The 14,887-nt window shown below is 39.6% G+C and overlaps 1 protein-coding gene across 7 annotated transcripts in view; it reads left to right on the top strand.

Moving 5' to 3' along the window:
* LOC125467327 (adenylate cyclase type 1-like) overlaps positions 1 to 14,887 on the top strand; it is a 299,944-nt gene that overhangs the window by 180,535 nt on the left and 104,522 nt on the right. For all 7 annotated transcript variants that reach the window (XM_048563037.2, XM_048563033.2, XM_048563026.2 and 4 more), the window contains one exon: positions 9,095 to 9,236. In XM_048563037.2, the coding sequence (XP_048418994.2) occupies positions 9,095 to 9,236 (142 nt within the window). The remainder of the gene's footprint in view (positions 1 to 9,094; positions 9,237 to 14,887) is intronic.

Below are 14,887 nucleotides of genomic sequence, written 5' to 3'. Positions count from 1 at the left end.
TTGTTTGCTTTTCTTTCTTATCTTTTGTTTTTTTTCCCCATGTTTATATTTGCTCCCTTTTCCTTCTGATTGTTTTACAAGAAAATTGAAATGAGAATGCACAGAGCACTGTGGGGAAAAGTTTCCTTTAAGCTTTGAAATTGTAAACATACTACTGAAAGGCTGAATTATGACGTCTCAAAATGCTATGTGATGAAGAAACATATTTTTTCCACTCCACTTTTTTGAGAGTTTGGTCGCAAGTTTCAGGTAGATGTATACTCATCAGGTTAGAACCAAGAGGTGATTAGGTTTCAAGAAACCTCTTTGAGACATACTTTGTGGTTGATTTTTTTTGTACTATTGTGTATAAAATGCCGGATAAATATTACAGAATTCTTTCTCAAGCTGCCTTCTGGAAACACAACACCAGGAAGAATGTAATGTATTGTTAGCCATTTAAGGTCCATTTCCCAGCCAGCTAAAAATTTTCAGATTGTAAGAGCAGGTAAGGTTCAGATGGGATGGCAGGCAAATTAGCCTCTTTGGGTTATAGGCCCTGATTCCAAACAGAGCCTTTCCCTCTTCTAAGACTGGCTCCAGATGCTGTCTCCCCACTCTACCAAGTGCTTCTCATACCAGCCTCTCCTGGGCCTTCTGTCCTGGCCATGCTGAGATTCTCCACAAGTTACCTGTCATCCAATTCCTGGTACTTCTAGAAATCTCAGTAGTGGCCACCACTCCAGGATGAGGAAGCTGCCACAACACATTTCCAGGCTGCTTTTGGAGGTGCAGACTCCGTGCAAGATGGGGGTAGAAGTCTCAATTTGAACTATTAACAAATGGCCACAGCGCAACACTTCTCATGGCGATTTTTTTGCTCTGCTGGGGCAATAAACCCCACTACTCTCAAAATCCTGCCTTTTGATGTTTTTCAAGAATGGATGAATAATAATGCAGGTATTCATTTCCTTAAATCCATTTCACCATTCAATTTCGTTACATTTAGTCATGAGTCAGCTTCATTTGACCACCTTGGTTTAATGTTCTTGATAGCCTTTGCTAACAAAAACTGATGTGCAAAATTTCAGTTTATCCATCTAATATATTTTAACAGAGTTATAGGATTCCCAATATCCTTTCGTATGAAGAAGTGCTTTCTCATTTTGAAATATCCCAGCTCTAATTTCACACTTGTATCACTTTTTCTGAGTTGGCCGAACAGAGGAAATCATTTCTCTGTGTCAAATTCTACTGTAATTTTAAAGTTAGACTTACCCTCAACTTTCTGAATGTAACGGACTACTAACCACATTTGTGCATGGGATTAGTTTTCTGGAGTGGGGTGGTGGTGGTGAGGCTAGGAGGGTGGGTGGTACTCAGAAGCGAGAAGGCTGCTACCACAAGACTCCTAATCCCAAGTTTTATTGAGTGGTGAAGTATTGGTGGGGGTGAGTGGGGGCTGTGGTTGCGGTGAATGGGGGATTGCAAAGTGGGTTAGGTTGGGAGGGGGAACATTGATGGCCAGGCAAAGTGACAAAGAGAGGGTAACACAGACGGGGCTATTTTGGGGAGATTGAGATGTTGCCCGTGAGATGCATAAGGCAACCACTGAAGTACATTGCATCCTTTTTCCTTAAATCTAATCTCTTAAGCAGTTGGGTTAAAACAAAACTTCTGATTCCTGGAGAAACTAGCAGGTCTGACAACGTCTTTGTAGAGAGAAATGGAGTTAACTTTTCAAGTCCAATATTACCCGTCACAGAATCTTCTTCTTAGACCAACCTCCCACTTAGATTCAGATACATATCACAAGATTGCCACCTATTATGTAGGCTTTTTTTTGCCATTGACCTGTTGTACAGAACCTTCTTTAAAATTATATAAACAACATCCATAGACAATATCCACCATGTTAAGTGACAGCCTCAAAAATCCAGGAAGGTGCCAGTGAGCGTTCACAAATTCATATCGACTTTTTCAACACCTCATTGTTGACCAAGAGCCCATAACTCTGCTCTTCTTGATAGATTTCAGTAATATCACTGAAAGTAAACTGACGGGTCTATAGTTAATGATGTATGTGTTGTAACAGCAGCCAGCTTCTGGTTGGGTAGTTTGCAGCCACTATCCCCTCTCCTTAACTGAGACTAAGGGCCTAATTGATTTACAGTGGTAGAGGAAAGCCACAAGTGAGTCTTGATAAGAAAAGATCCTTGTTTTAAACAAGATAGAGTTAATTGCGTGATAGTCAGATGCAAGTAATTTTAGTAACATAAGCATTGTTACAAGCACCACGAGAAGACCAATAATATCAATCTCCACTCGACAAGACCCTATGCTGCTAGAAGCTATTATAAACACCTGAGCTCCTAAACTTGAAACACTCCACACAGTCCCTCTTTAAATAAGGTTGCCAATTTAGTGTGATTTGCAGTTTTTATATGTACCATCACAAAATTAGGCAGGAGTCAGGCATGCTGCATCTAGAAGCAACACTGAAGTACAGCCATGGGTGAAGGAGGTTGATTCATCCTGTCTCATGAGCAATGATAGACCTACCTCCTGTGCCATCAAGGGGCAGCCGTTCTAGGAATAAGTTACTGAATTAGGTCATCACAAAAGTGACTACATTTGCCTGAATTTTGACCCATGCGTATTTACCGTTAATGCTGATGTCACTGCCAGATAATAATAATTTGTTACCTCTGTAAGAGTTAGTTTCATAGGAAAAGAGATATTAACCCATTTCTGGATCCAGAATTTTGTTTTATTGATTTAGGGAATATAGATTTGCAGACTGGACCAGCACTTACAGCCCATCCACAATTTTCCTTGACAGGGTGCGAGAGAGCTGCGTTATTGAACTATACTAATCCATGTGCTGTAGATAGACCATGCCATTAGAGAGGGAATTCCAAGATTTTGACCAAAGGAAACTTAAGAATTGGTGATGTATTTCCAAACTAGAATAGGACTTGCCGGTGACGGCTTTTGCACATATCTGCTTCCCTTGTCCTTCTGGATGGAAGTGTTGTGGGTTTGGAAGGTGCTGTCTGAGGAACCTTGAGAATTTCACCAGTATGTCTTACAGATGGTGTATATGGCTGCTGCTGAGCAACAGCGGTTGTAAGAATGAATGATTATGGCTGGAAACTGTGTCAGTCAGCCTGGTCTGTCCTAGATGGTGTCAAGCTTCTGGAATTTTGTTGGAGCCGCACACATCCAGGCAAGTGGGTAATTTTCCATCCCACTCCTGACTTGTGGCTTGTAGATGATGGACAGGCTTTGGCGACTAAAGATGTAAGTTACTTCTTGCAGGATTCCTAGCAACCGACCTGCTCTCGTAGCGATAGCATTTGTAAAGCTAGTCCAGTTCAGCTTCCAGTCAATGACAATTAATAAATGGGGGATTCAGGGATGATAATGCCATTAAAGTCAAGGGTTAGTGGTAAGATTCAATTTTGTTGGAGATGGTCAGTGCTAAAAACTTGTGCGTTGTGAATCTCACTTGTCACTTTTCAGCCCAAACCTGAATGTCATCCAGTTCTTACTGCATTTGGACATGATTTTTTTAGTATCTGAGGTGCCATGAATGGTGATGAGTGTTGTGCAAACATCAATGAGCATCCCTGCTTCTGACCTTATCATGCAAGAAGGTCATTGATGAAGTAGCAGAAAATGGCTGGATGTAGGTCATTCCAGTGGCAAAGAACTCCTGCAGAGATGGTCTGGACTTCGTCTAATGTTTATCCAGTCAAGACAGTACAAAAACCTACCAACATGCAATCTTTCTTTTTGAAAGCTCCTGAGTGACCTCTTGCTGCTTTACTGAGTACACTGGTTGCACAAGCTTTCATAATCCACAGGACTCCAAACTAAAAAGCTCGTTGCTTCAACAGTTTTATTGAAATATTCATGACTCCTCGGATATTGAAGCAGTCCATGTTCAAAGGCAACAAGATCTGGACAACATCCAGGCTTGGGCTGACAAAAGGCAAGTAACATTAGCACCACATAAATATCAGACAATGACCATCTCAAATGGAAGATAATCTAATCATGGCCCTTTGACGTTCAGTGGCATTATCATCACTGAATACTCCATTGTCAGCATCCTAGGTACTGCCTTTGATGAGAAACTGAATTAGACTAGCCATATAGACCATATGGGTTTAACACCAAAATGAGATGAGTGCAGTCACTCTAATTGGATTATACTATAGGCTCCCTAACAGCCACTGAGAGAATGAGGAACAAATATGCAGGCAGATTATGGAAAGATACAATAAAAAGAGTTGTGATAGTGGGAGACTTTAACTTCCCCAGTACTGACTCTGACTCCCTTAGAGCAAAAGGCTTAGATGGGGCAGAATTTGTTAAATGTATCCAAGAGGATTTCTTGAAACAGTACATGAATAGTGTAACCAGAGGAGTGGCCATACTGGACCTTGAATTGGCCAAAAAGCATAGCCAGGTGACTGATCTTTCAGTGGGAGAGCGTTTTGGTAATCGTGATCACAACTTCTTAAATTTTAGGAAAGTTGTAAACAAGGATAAGTCAGGACCTTGCAGGGAGGGCAAATTATGTCTGTATTAGGCAAGAGCTAGCAAGTGTTAATTGGGAGGAGCTGTAAGGAGACAAGTCCACATTTGGCATGTGGGAATGGTTTAAAGACCTGGTGGGGAGAGTTCAGGACCGACATGATCCAGTAAGGAGGGAGGATAAGGATGGCAAAGTAAGGGACTCTTGGATAATGAGGGAGGTTGTGAATTCAGTCAAAAATAAAAAAAGAAGCTAAAATTGGAAGGGCCAATGAAGAATGTAAGGACACAGGAAAGTACTCAAGCAGGGAATTAGGAGAGCAAGAATGGGCCATGAAATGACCTTGGCAAGTAGGGCGAAAGAGAATCCCAAGGCATTCTGTAGATACACTAAAAACAAGAGGATAACTTGGGAAAAGGTAGGACCGCTCAAAGATAAAGAAGGGAGCTTGGACTTGGAGGCAGAGAATTTGTGTGAAATCCTAAACAAGTACTTTGCATCATATAGAGAATAGTACGATTTCTATGGGGCATGCTAATATGCTCGGGCATTTTGAGAAGTGGTGTAGGATCTCTTGAAATGCACTAAGGTAGGTAAGCCCCTGGGTATGATGGTATCTACCCCTGGTTTTTGAGAAAGGCAAGAGAAAAGATTACTGGGACCTTGACCAAGATCTTTGTATCCTTGCAAGCCACTGGAGAGGTGCCAGAGGACAGGCAACTAACTAACATTGTTTCTCTGTTCAAGAAGTGAAATAGGGATAACCCAGGAAGTTATAGACCAGTGATTATCACATTGGTGATTGAGAAACTACTGGAGAGCATTCTCAGGGATAGGATTTACACACATTTGGAAAAGTATGGCCTAATTCGGGAGGTCAGTATGGCTTTGCGCAGGGCAGTTCATGTCTTACGAACATCTTTGTATTTTTCAAGGAGGTGACGAAGGTGATTGAGGGTAGAGCAGTGGATGTTGTTTACATGAATTTAGTAGGTTTTGGCAAGGTCCTTCATGGTAGGCTTATCCAGAAGATTAAGCTGCGTGGGATCCACAGTGACTTGACCACATGGATTCAGAATTGGCTCGCCCGTAGAAAACAGAGGGTAGTAGTGAAAGGGTGCTTTTCAGGCTGGAGGTCCATGACTAGCAATGTTCCACAGTAATCTGTACTCGGACTTCTGCTGTGAATAGATATATAAATGACTTGGATGAAAATGTAGATGGGCGGATTAATAAGTTTTCAAACAATACAAAGATCAGTGGAGTTGTGGATAGTGTAGAAGGTTGTTAAAAGATACAGCGGGATATAGATCTGTTGCAGACATGGGCGGAGAAATGCAGATTGAGTTTAATCCATGTAAGTGTGAGGTGCTGCACTTTGGGAGATCAAATGTTAGGAAAAGTGTACAAACAATGACAGGACTCTGAACAGCATTGACGTACAAAAGGACCTTAGGGTTCAAGTCCATAGCTCCCTGAAAATGGCAACTCAAGTAGTTAGGATGGTAAGGAAGGCATATGACTTGCTTGCCTTTATTGGTCAGGGAATCGGGTACAAGAGTCAGGATGTCATGTTGCATCTTTAAGACTTTGGTAAGGCCTCATTTAGAGTATCGCATTCAATTCTGGTCACCAGATTACAGGAAGGATGTGGAGGCATTGGAGACAGTGCGGAAGAGGTTTACTAGGATGCTGCCTGGATGAGAGGGTATGAGCTGTAAGGAGAGACTAGAAAAACTTGGGTTGTTTTCTCTGGTGCAGTGCAAGCTGAGGGGAGACTTGATAGAAGTCTATAAAATTATGAGATGCATACATAAGCTTGAGAGTCAGAATCTCTTTCCTCTCATTGAAATAACTAATAATAGGGGACGTGCATTTAGAGGGAATGTCCAAAAAAGATGTGAGGAGCAAGTTTTTTTTTACATGGAGTGGTAGGAGTCTGGATTGCACTGCCCAGGGTGGTGGTGGTGGCAGATACAATAGGAGCGTTTAGGGACTTTTATATAAGCACGTGAATATGCAAGAAATAGAGGGATATGGATCAGTAGCAGGCAGAAGGGATCAGTTTCATTTGGTGTCATGTTCAGCACAATGTTGTGGGCTAAAGGGCCTTTTCCTGTGCTGTACATTTCTGTGTTGTATGTTCTATATAAATGCAGTGACTACAGAGCAGAAGATCACCTCCTGTATCAGTGAAGCCTGTCCAGCCTCAAAAAGGTGCGAGTCAAGAGCATGATGAAGTGCTGACCACATGCCTGGATAAATGTAACTCCAACACCACTCAAGAAGCTTGACACCATCCAGTACAAAACAGCCTGCTTGATTGACGCCGCATCAATGAACGTTCGCTCTCATCACCACTGATGATCAGTAGCAGAAGTGTGTACCATGGACAAGATGTAGTGAAGAAAATCACTAAGTCCTTCAACAGCACTTTCAAAACTCATGAAAAGTATCATCTGGAAGGACAAGGGCAGCCAGACATGTGAACGCCAACACCTGCAAGGTCTCCTCCAAGCCACTCACCAATCTGGCTTGGAAATATTTTGCAATTCCTTTAGTGCAGTTGGGTCAAAATCCTGGAATTACCTGCCTAATAGCAATGAGAGTTTAATTACAGCTCACAGACTGCGACGCTCAAAGAAGGTAATTCACTACCACCTTCTCAAAGGCAGCTAGGGAAAGTTAATAAATCACCCAGCCAATAATTCCCATCTTTTGCAAATGAATCAAAAGAAAACTCAGAAGTTTGGATGACTTGCACATGAATGTGTTGTGGATGGTGCAGTATTTTGTTTTCAAAGTTGCTGTGTATGTACTATGTGATAAAGTGATGTAATATAAGACTGTAATAAGACATTAGAGCAGAAGTAAGCCATTTGCCTCACCAAGTCCTCTCCACTATTCCATGAGATCATGGCTGATTTTGTAATTCTGAATAATCCACTTTCCTGCCTTTTCCCACAACCCTTGATTCATTTACTGATCAAAAATCTGTTTATTTCAGCCTTGAATACACTTAAACACCTAGCTTTGACAGTTATCTGGTGTAAAGCATTCCACAGATTCACTACCCCCGAGAAAAGAAATTCTTTCTCATCTCTGTCGAAACTGGGCAACCCTTTTCTGAGATGATGTCATTTATTCCGAGGATCTCCTTCAAGTGAAAACAAACTGTCAGCATTCATCTGTCAAGCTCCCTAAGAATTATATGTATTACAATAATATAATACTTTTGTTTCATTCACAATAGGTGTAAATTACAAAACAAAGGAGTGATGGAATTTGTCTACATTATCATTTTCTGGCAGAGCAAAATGTCCTGAAATATATTGTACTTGAGTGTGCCACATTATTTGTTGTTTTAAAATCTGACATTTGGTCATATGTTCACTTCCACCTGTAATTCTCTATTTTCCCCACCCCCACCCCCAACTTGTACAGTATAGTGTGTGTGTGTGTGTGTGTGTGTGTGTGTGTGTGTGTGTGTGTGTGTGTGTGTGTGTGTGTGTGTGTGTACAAGCATGTGTTGGAGAGATAGGGAAGAATTTAATGTGTACTATCTCAGCATTAACTATTTAACAAAGACTAAAATGAATACTGGGAATGATTGAACTCCTACTTAAGAGTCACAACTTCAGATGTCCCTTATTCCATAGAACTCCCTCAGCGGCATAGCTGACAGATAAATCCAAAATTAATCTGTATGAGGATAAGAAGCTCACTGAATTAGTAATAGTCATTACTTATGGAATATTGCACTAGTTCTAACTGATCACTTCCAAATACACTTGTATCTATTAAGGACAAACCAAATAGAGAGATATAAAAGGGGATGTAATGGGAAAGAAATAATATTGTAACTTCCTATAATTGGCCCAGCTACATTTTCTTTTTCACCTGTGTTAGATTTAATTTCCCATTTGCTTATGTCCTCTTTCATTAAATGAAAAGAAAAAAAAAGCTATGTTGTTCGCAATGCCAGGCTAGATGAGGTGTCAGTTGTCAGTTAATGGGTTCAGGAGAAAATGGCTGTTGACGGTAGATGTCAGGGAAGGAAGACAATGGCTGGCTAAGGATAACAAGAGCCAGCCATTCACTTTTCCACTTATGACAATATAATCCTCAAAATGAATGTATGCTTGGAATGTGTTTTTTGTTTGAATGCATGATCTCAAAAGTGTATAATAATTTTTTTTTGCCAGATTAGTAAATTGTATTCACTAGCTCTGTTATCCATCATTTTGATAAACAGATGCCTCGTGTCTACAATGCTGTTGGTGCTTTCTAGAATACTTTGCTAGTTTTGACATCTAGTTACTCATAGTTTGAGAAAAGAAGTAGAACCTAAACAGATTGTGCATTTTTAAATAGCTTTTTTGCCATTATTTTCTTCTTGAAAATGTTTAGGTTGAATATCCAGTACGCTTTGTAAGTCTCTTATTACTTGATAACAATAATTAGGGGCCTTCATAACTCCCAGGTGAAGACACCTCACTTGATTTATCTTAATAATACGGTAATTGGCTGCAGTGTTTCTTTTGTTTAATGTCTTCACTTTGGTTTTAGAAAGGTTCATATCACAAAGACCACCTTGGAGTGCCTGAATGGAGATTATGAAGTTGAAGCGGGATATGGGTACGAGAGAAACAGTTTCCTTAAAAAGCATAACATTGAAACCTTCTTCATCGTGCCCTCTCATCGAAGGAAAGTGAGTCAAAAACCAATCTATGGATCAACAGTTAAGATTTAATCCTCCAGAAATATAGTATTGTAATGTCAAGATATGACTGAGATTCCAGTCACAGTTGTGTTGAATAACAAGAATTACTAAGTTAGTACTTTGGTCATGTTTTCAGACCACAGGAGATGATATTCAATTTCTGCACAAAATGGTCTTTGTGGAAGTGGCCTTTGTCCTTTCACCTTGGTGTCAGCATGAGGCTTAAACTGCTTTGAGGTTTGTTCTCATCAATGTGCTGTGAACAAACTGCAGTCACCAAGTTGGTGGGCCTTGGTTATTTACCAATAAGGAAAGAACATGAAGGCTGGTTGGATGTGGGGTTGTGGATATTGGACGATAAATTCAGTCCACGAGTATGTGCGTGCATATATGTGTGCATGCGTTACACAGAAGTCGTGTTGAACAGGGTGCAAATAGTCTAGATTTTTGTGCAGTCTCAGAGGCAGCAGACGTACTTCTCCTAGAATTGTCCAAACAAAAACAGTTCCTTGGACTGATTTTTGAGTAACCACTAGCTTTCACTTTAAAGTCATATTGGATGATTATTTAAAACAGGAAACTTCATTCTATTCAAGCTGGTTAAAATAAATATTGCTAGAAACTTTGAACTCCAGTCACGCAATTGTTGTGTAACACTTTAAAAGTCAGATTTACTTCAGTCTAGGAAAGGACGTAGAAGTCTCTTCAGTGTATGATATCAAGGGCTGGAACTTAAAATAATTCAGAATGCAGAGGGTTGACTATACCAACTGTAAAAACATATCTACCTGGAGTTAGGTTGTAGATGCCAGTGCCATAGCTGATATGGTTTGAAATAATTTCATGAAATTTAGTGCCAGTTGTGTGCCCATGATTTTCTTTCAAGACCACAAGAACATGAATTGTAGGAGCAGAGGTAGATAATTTAGCTCATCAGGTCTATACTGCGTCACAGTGAGATCATGGCTGATCTGATAACCTTCAATTTCACTTCCCTGCCTTTTTCCTATAGCCGTTGACTGTCGGACTGCTTAAAAATCAATTTATCACAGCCTTGAATACAATTAATGACTCAACCTCGCCAGCCCTCTATGGTAAAGAATTCCACAGATTCACAATCCTTTTGAGGGAAGAAATTACCCCCAATCTCTGTCTTAAATGTGTGACCCCTTATTTTAAAATTATGCCATCTGGTATTAGGCTGTCCCTCAAGAAAACAACCTCTCCTCATTTACCACACCAAGTCCCCTAAGAATCATTTTATACCTGTACTCAGAACTAAAAGCTGGTCAGAATATTTTTTTTCTAGCAAGCATAAATTAATGTGTGCATTAGATCCACTATACACATTATCAACTAATTATCAGTCCTAATTTCCTGCCTAAATATTAAATGACATCATGAGACCACTTCTAAAAGTATATTTTTGTTTGCTACTGGTTATTAATTTATAATTAACATGGACTAAGTAGCTTTATTTAGGATTTGATTTGTCTCAATATTGGGTTACATTCTGCCATTTAAAATCTAACATATAAATGCCAAGGAAACTGAAAAAGAAAAATCACCCCCAATGAGGAAAGCAAAAACTGTTGCTTGAAGGATTCTTTTCGGTGAGCTCAGCAGCATGAGTTTGTATTTGATGGATAACCTATAGGGAAAAACACAGGAAAGGACTTGATGATGCCCTGTGCCTGGGAGGCTTGGGGCAAGAGAATATGTCATGCACCTCAACTTCAGAAAGGATTGACGCCTGGGGGATTTCTCATTAACAAGGATTAAAGCTCAGATTTATCCTGATTTCTGAAATGAAGTGTGCAGCCGCAGAGCAATCTGTATGGTAATTTCAGTAGAAGTCACGTTGAGTTACATAATTAATTTCTGCGTCAATTGTATGCTTCCGAGTACATAACAGCTAGTGTTCAATTCACCACACCACCACTAAAATTACGATATTCCTTGTTCTACTGTAATATGACGTTTGATATTATCATGTCTTCTGAGAACTGATTGAATAGTTCACGCCTACACTCACTAGAGTTTAGAAGATGGAGAATAGATCTAATTGAGCTATAAGAGATGTTAAATGGGATCAACAAAGAAGTAGAGTGGATTTTTCATCTTGTGGGGCAGTCAAGAATGAGCAGTATTGTTTTCGGTGAAGGAAAGTAATACCTTTATGACAGGAGGAATGACTTCTCTTAAAGGATAGTGAAATGCTTGAATTCATTACCCCAGGCTGCAGTATATGCTGGGACATCAAGAAACTTAAGGATGTGATAGGCAGATTTTTAATTAGTAGCAGTTTCAGGGATTAAGTAGAGCAAGCAGGAAATTGGAATTGGGCTGAATGGGATCAGCCATCGAATGGTGGAGCAGGGTCAAGGGACTGAATTGCCTATTCTTGCTAGTTCTGATGTTCTTGTGTTCTTATATTCTTATAGTATTGTCATGTTGCATGAGTTCGAGTGATTGCAGTCAACTGCATAAGCACTTTGCTCTGGCGTTTCCTTCCCAGACCTTACCACTTATTAATCATTATATCCTCCTTTCATAAACTAATTTTAAAACATATGCCTTTGACCAAGATTTTTGTCACCTGTCCTTAATGTCCCACATGGCTCCATATCAATGTTCTTCATAACTGTTCCGTGAATTGTCTAGGGATATTGAACTATGTTAATAAAAGTTGTTGATCCAAATTCACTTGTTATATGGCGCCTCCTACTAACCCCTGTAATATTATCCTTTGTTCATCTACCAATAATTCCAACTGTTTTATGAAGAGGGGTAACTGTTTCCTCAGTATTAAGATGCTATCACAGATGGAACTTTATGTAAATTAATACTAATTTTCAGAAGCAATATAGAATGCACATAGAAAGCCATAGTTTCTTTAATTCTCAAGGTGAAAGACTTCTTCAAGATGACAGTTGGAGCAGTATTGTTCGGGTTACTTACCGTGAACACCGGGACTGCTGCCATTTCATTTCCATGTCATAGTATCCATTCAAAACATGAGGAAGTAACGTTGCTGCAGAAACAACTTTCCTGCACTGGAATAGGATTGTCATCACAAAACCTCTTTCATTATTCCTTCACAATTTGTGATCGTTTATTGCCCATCTCTTATTGTTCTTAAGAAAATAGTGGTGAGCTGCCTTTGCGTACTGTTACAATCTATGTGGTGAATGTACTCCCACAGTGTTGTTAGGAAGGTAGTTCCAGGAAGTATACTCAGCATTGCTAAATGAACATCAGCATCCATCCAAGTCAGTTCATTACTTGTGACTTGAAAGGGAACTAGTAGGTGGTGGACTTTGTCCTTCTATGTGTATGGTTGCAGCTTTCGGGGATGTTCTTTATATAAACCAAAAAGCAAGGTATTTTGCTGCAGTGCATCTTGTGATTGGAGTACTGCAGGCGTGGTGGCCCTGCGATGGAGGGAGTGAATGGTTATGTTGGCATGTGAGATACCAATCAAATGGTTTGCCTGAACTGAATGGGCTTGAGTTTCTTGAATGTTGTTGGGATTGCATTTATCAAGGATAGTGGAGGGTAGTGCATCACAGTCCTGACATCTGCCATGTGGATGGTGGACAGATTTGAAGAGTCAGGGTTGAGTCATCCACAATAGAACTTCCAAACCTTTACCTGTTATTGTCAAAGTATTTCTATGGCTTGTCTATTTAAGTCCCTGGGCATTGGTAGTCCCCAGGATGTTGAAAGTGTGGGATTCATTGTTCGTGAGTGTCACTTGCCACTTATCAGCTCAGGCCTAAACGCAGTCCAGGTCTGTTGCATGCAGCCTTACAGTCCTTACTATATGAGAAGTTGCGAATGGAGCTGAACACAGTGCAATCATTAGCAATTATCCTTACTTCTTATGATCTTTGATTGCAGATGTTCAATATTATTGTTAACTATCCTGTGCACATACAGTTCTCGTCTTAAATGTAACAGGGGAGTAGATATCAGACTAAACTAGTTGGAGCCATGTGATCCATTGTTGTGGTTGTTAAATGTTGCTGTATTATCCTTCATAAATCCATAGGCAGATGATAATAGCTCTTTCTACAATATTTCATAAAGATAGTTAAAAGCTATTCCCCTTTACCATGTTGATATTGTATCCTGTTTTGGTGATGCCACATCAGGAATATTATTTTCTGGAGCACAAGAAAGCGACAGACAGTGTTGTTAGGCTGATACAAGAATGACTCCTGAGTATTGGGCTGAGTTATTTGGAAAGAGTATCTGCAAGATTTTCTGCATCTGCAAAGAAGGGGACAATCATCAGGACCAGATCAAAAGTGTTCAGATTATTAGAGCTCAGAAAAATTTTGGATCGAGAAATGATCTACCACGTGCAGGATTCTAGGACTGCAAAGAAGGTCAACATTAACAGTGACAAAAGAAATTAGAAAATATAGAAATTTTTTTCTCGTAAGAAGGTGATGGAATTGTGGAATAGATAGGCCATCACCTTCTTACAAGAATACTTACTAGCAATCCTTTTTGTTACTATTGGAGTCAAAGCACATGGTCTGAGTAGTTTGTTTCGATAGGGGAGAACATTGGTCAATGTTCTGGATGTGAGTTTGTTCACTCAGCTGGAAGGTTAGTTTTCATTTTACTATTAATGTGCCAGGTTGGAATCTATTTGCGTCTGATGATGATAGGGTTGAAGTTGAGTACTTCTTTGCTGTCCACCAAATTAAAAATAAGTTTCTTGATCACTTATGTATCACTTTCTATTTGGGGAGGTTTTAATTTGCCTGCATTCAATTATGCTTGCTGATTGTACTCAATAAACATTACAAAGTCAGACCAATTGAGTTGTACACCTATAAAATTTTCATTACACTATCTGTGCAAGTGAACCTCCTCTTAGGGATGTCGATGCATGAAGATACCTCTGACTAATATTAGTAATCATACTAAGATTTTCAGAAGTTTTGAAGTATCTGAAATTATAAAACAAAAACAGAAGACGCAATATGGAATTTAGTTTATAAATGATTTGTTGTCTTTTCTCTGTTCTGCCTTTTAGTGAATAGATCAGTTTAGTTTATACTTTAATTTGTAAAGTTAGTGTTCACAGTCATTTTTCTTTTGAAACCTTCTTCCCCGTCACACTTGCATAATACAAAACATTTCCAGAAATCGTGTAACGTGATCGAAGTAACTTTGAATAAAAGATATTTGTGCCAATGTTATACAGGTAGTAAATCGTATTAGATATTACTTTTTACCCCAACGAGAAATGTCAGGGCGTACCAAATCCTTTGGTGGAGTTTATTTGGGGAATTCAATAGGGAAAGACTCAGAAATGCATCCATTGACCCCTGCGCTGCAACATCACAGAAAAAAGCATTTCAACTTTCACATAAAGGAGCAGCAAGAGTTGTTTAGGAAAGGACTTTTAGATCACAAAAAAAAGTTAGAAATGCAACATTTTCAGATCATCCATGCTATTATTGACCACTCAAGTCAAAAATGGTATTGGCTAATCAGCTGGCAGAGCTCCCTGTAATATATAACAACCAAGCAGGTGAAGAGCAATCCCTCCAGCACCAATTTGACGTTTCTATTCTTATTTCATGTACCACATAACCAGAGAAGTTCTTTTAGTAGGT

Source organism: Stegostoma tigrinum, chromosome 2 (genome assembly GCF_030684315.1).
Source record: "Stegostoma tigrinum isolate sSteTig4 chromosome 2, sSteTig4.hap1, whole genome shotgun sequence".
NCBI lineage: Eukaryota > Metazoa > Chordata > Chondrichthyes > Orectolobiformes > Stegostomatidae > Stegostoma > Stegostoma tigrinum.
The sequence above is the reverse complement of the archived record's forward strand: the minus strand, read 5'-3'. Positions and strand labels throughout refer to the sequence as shown.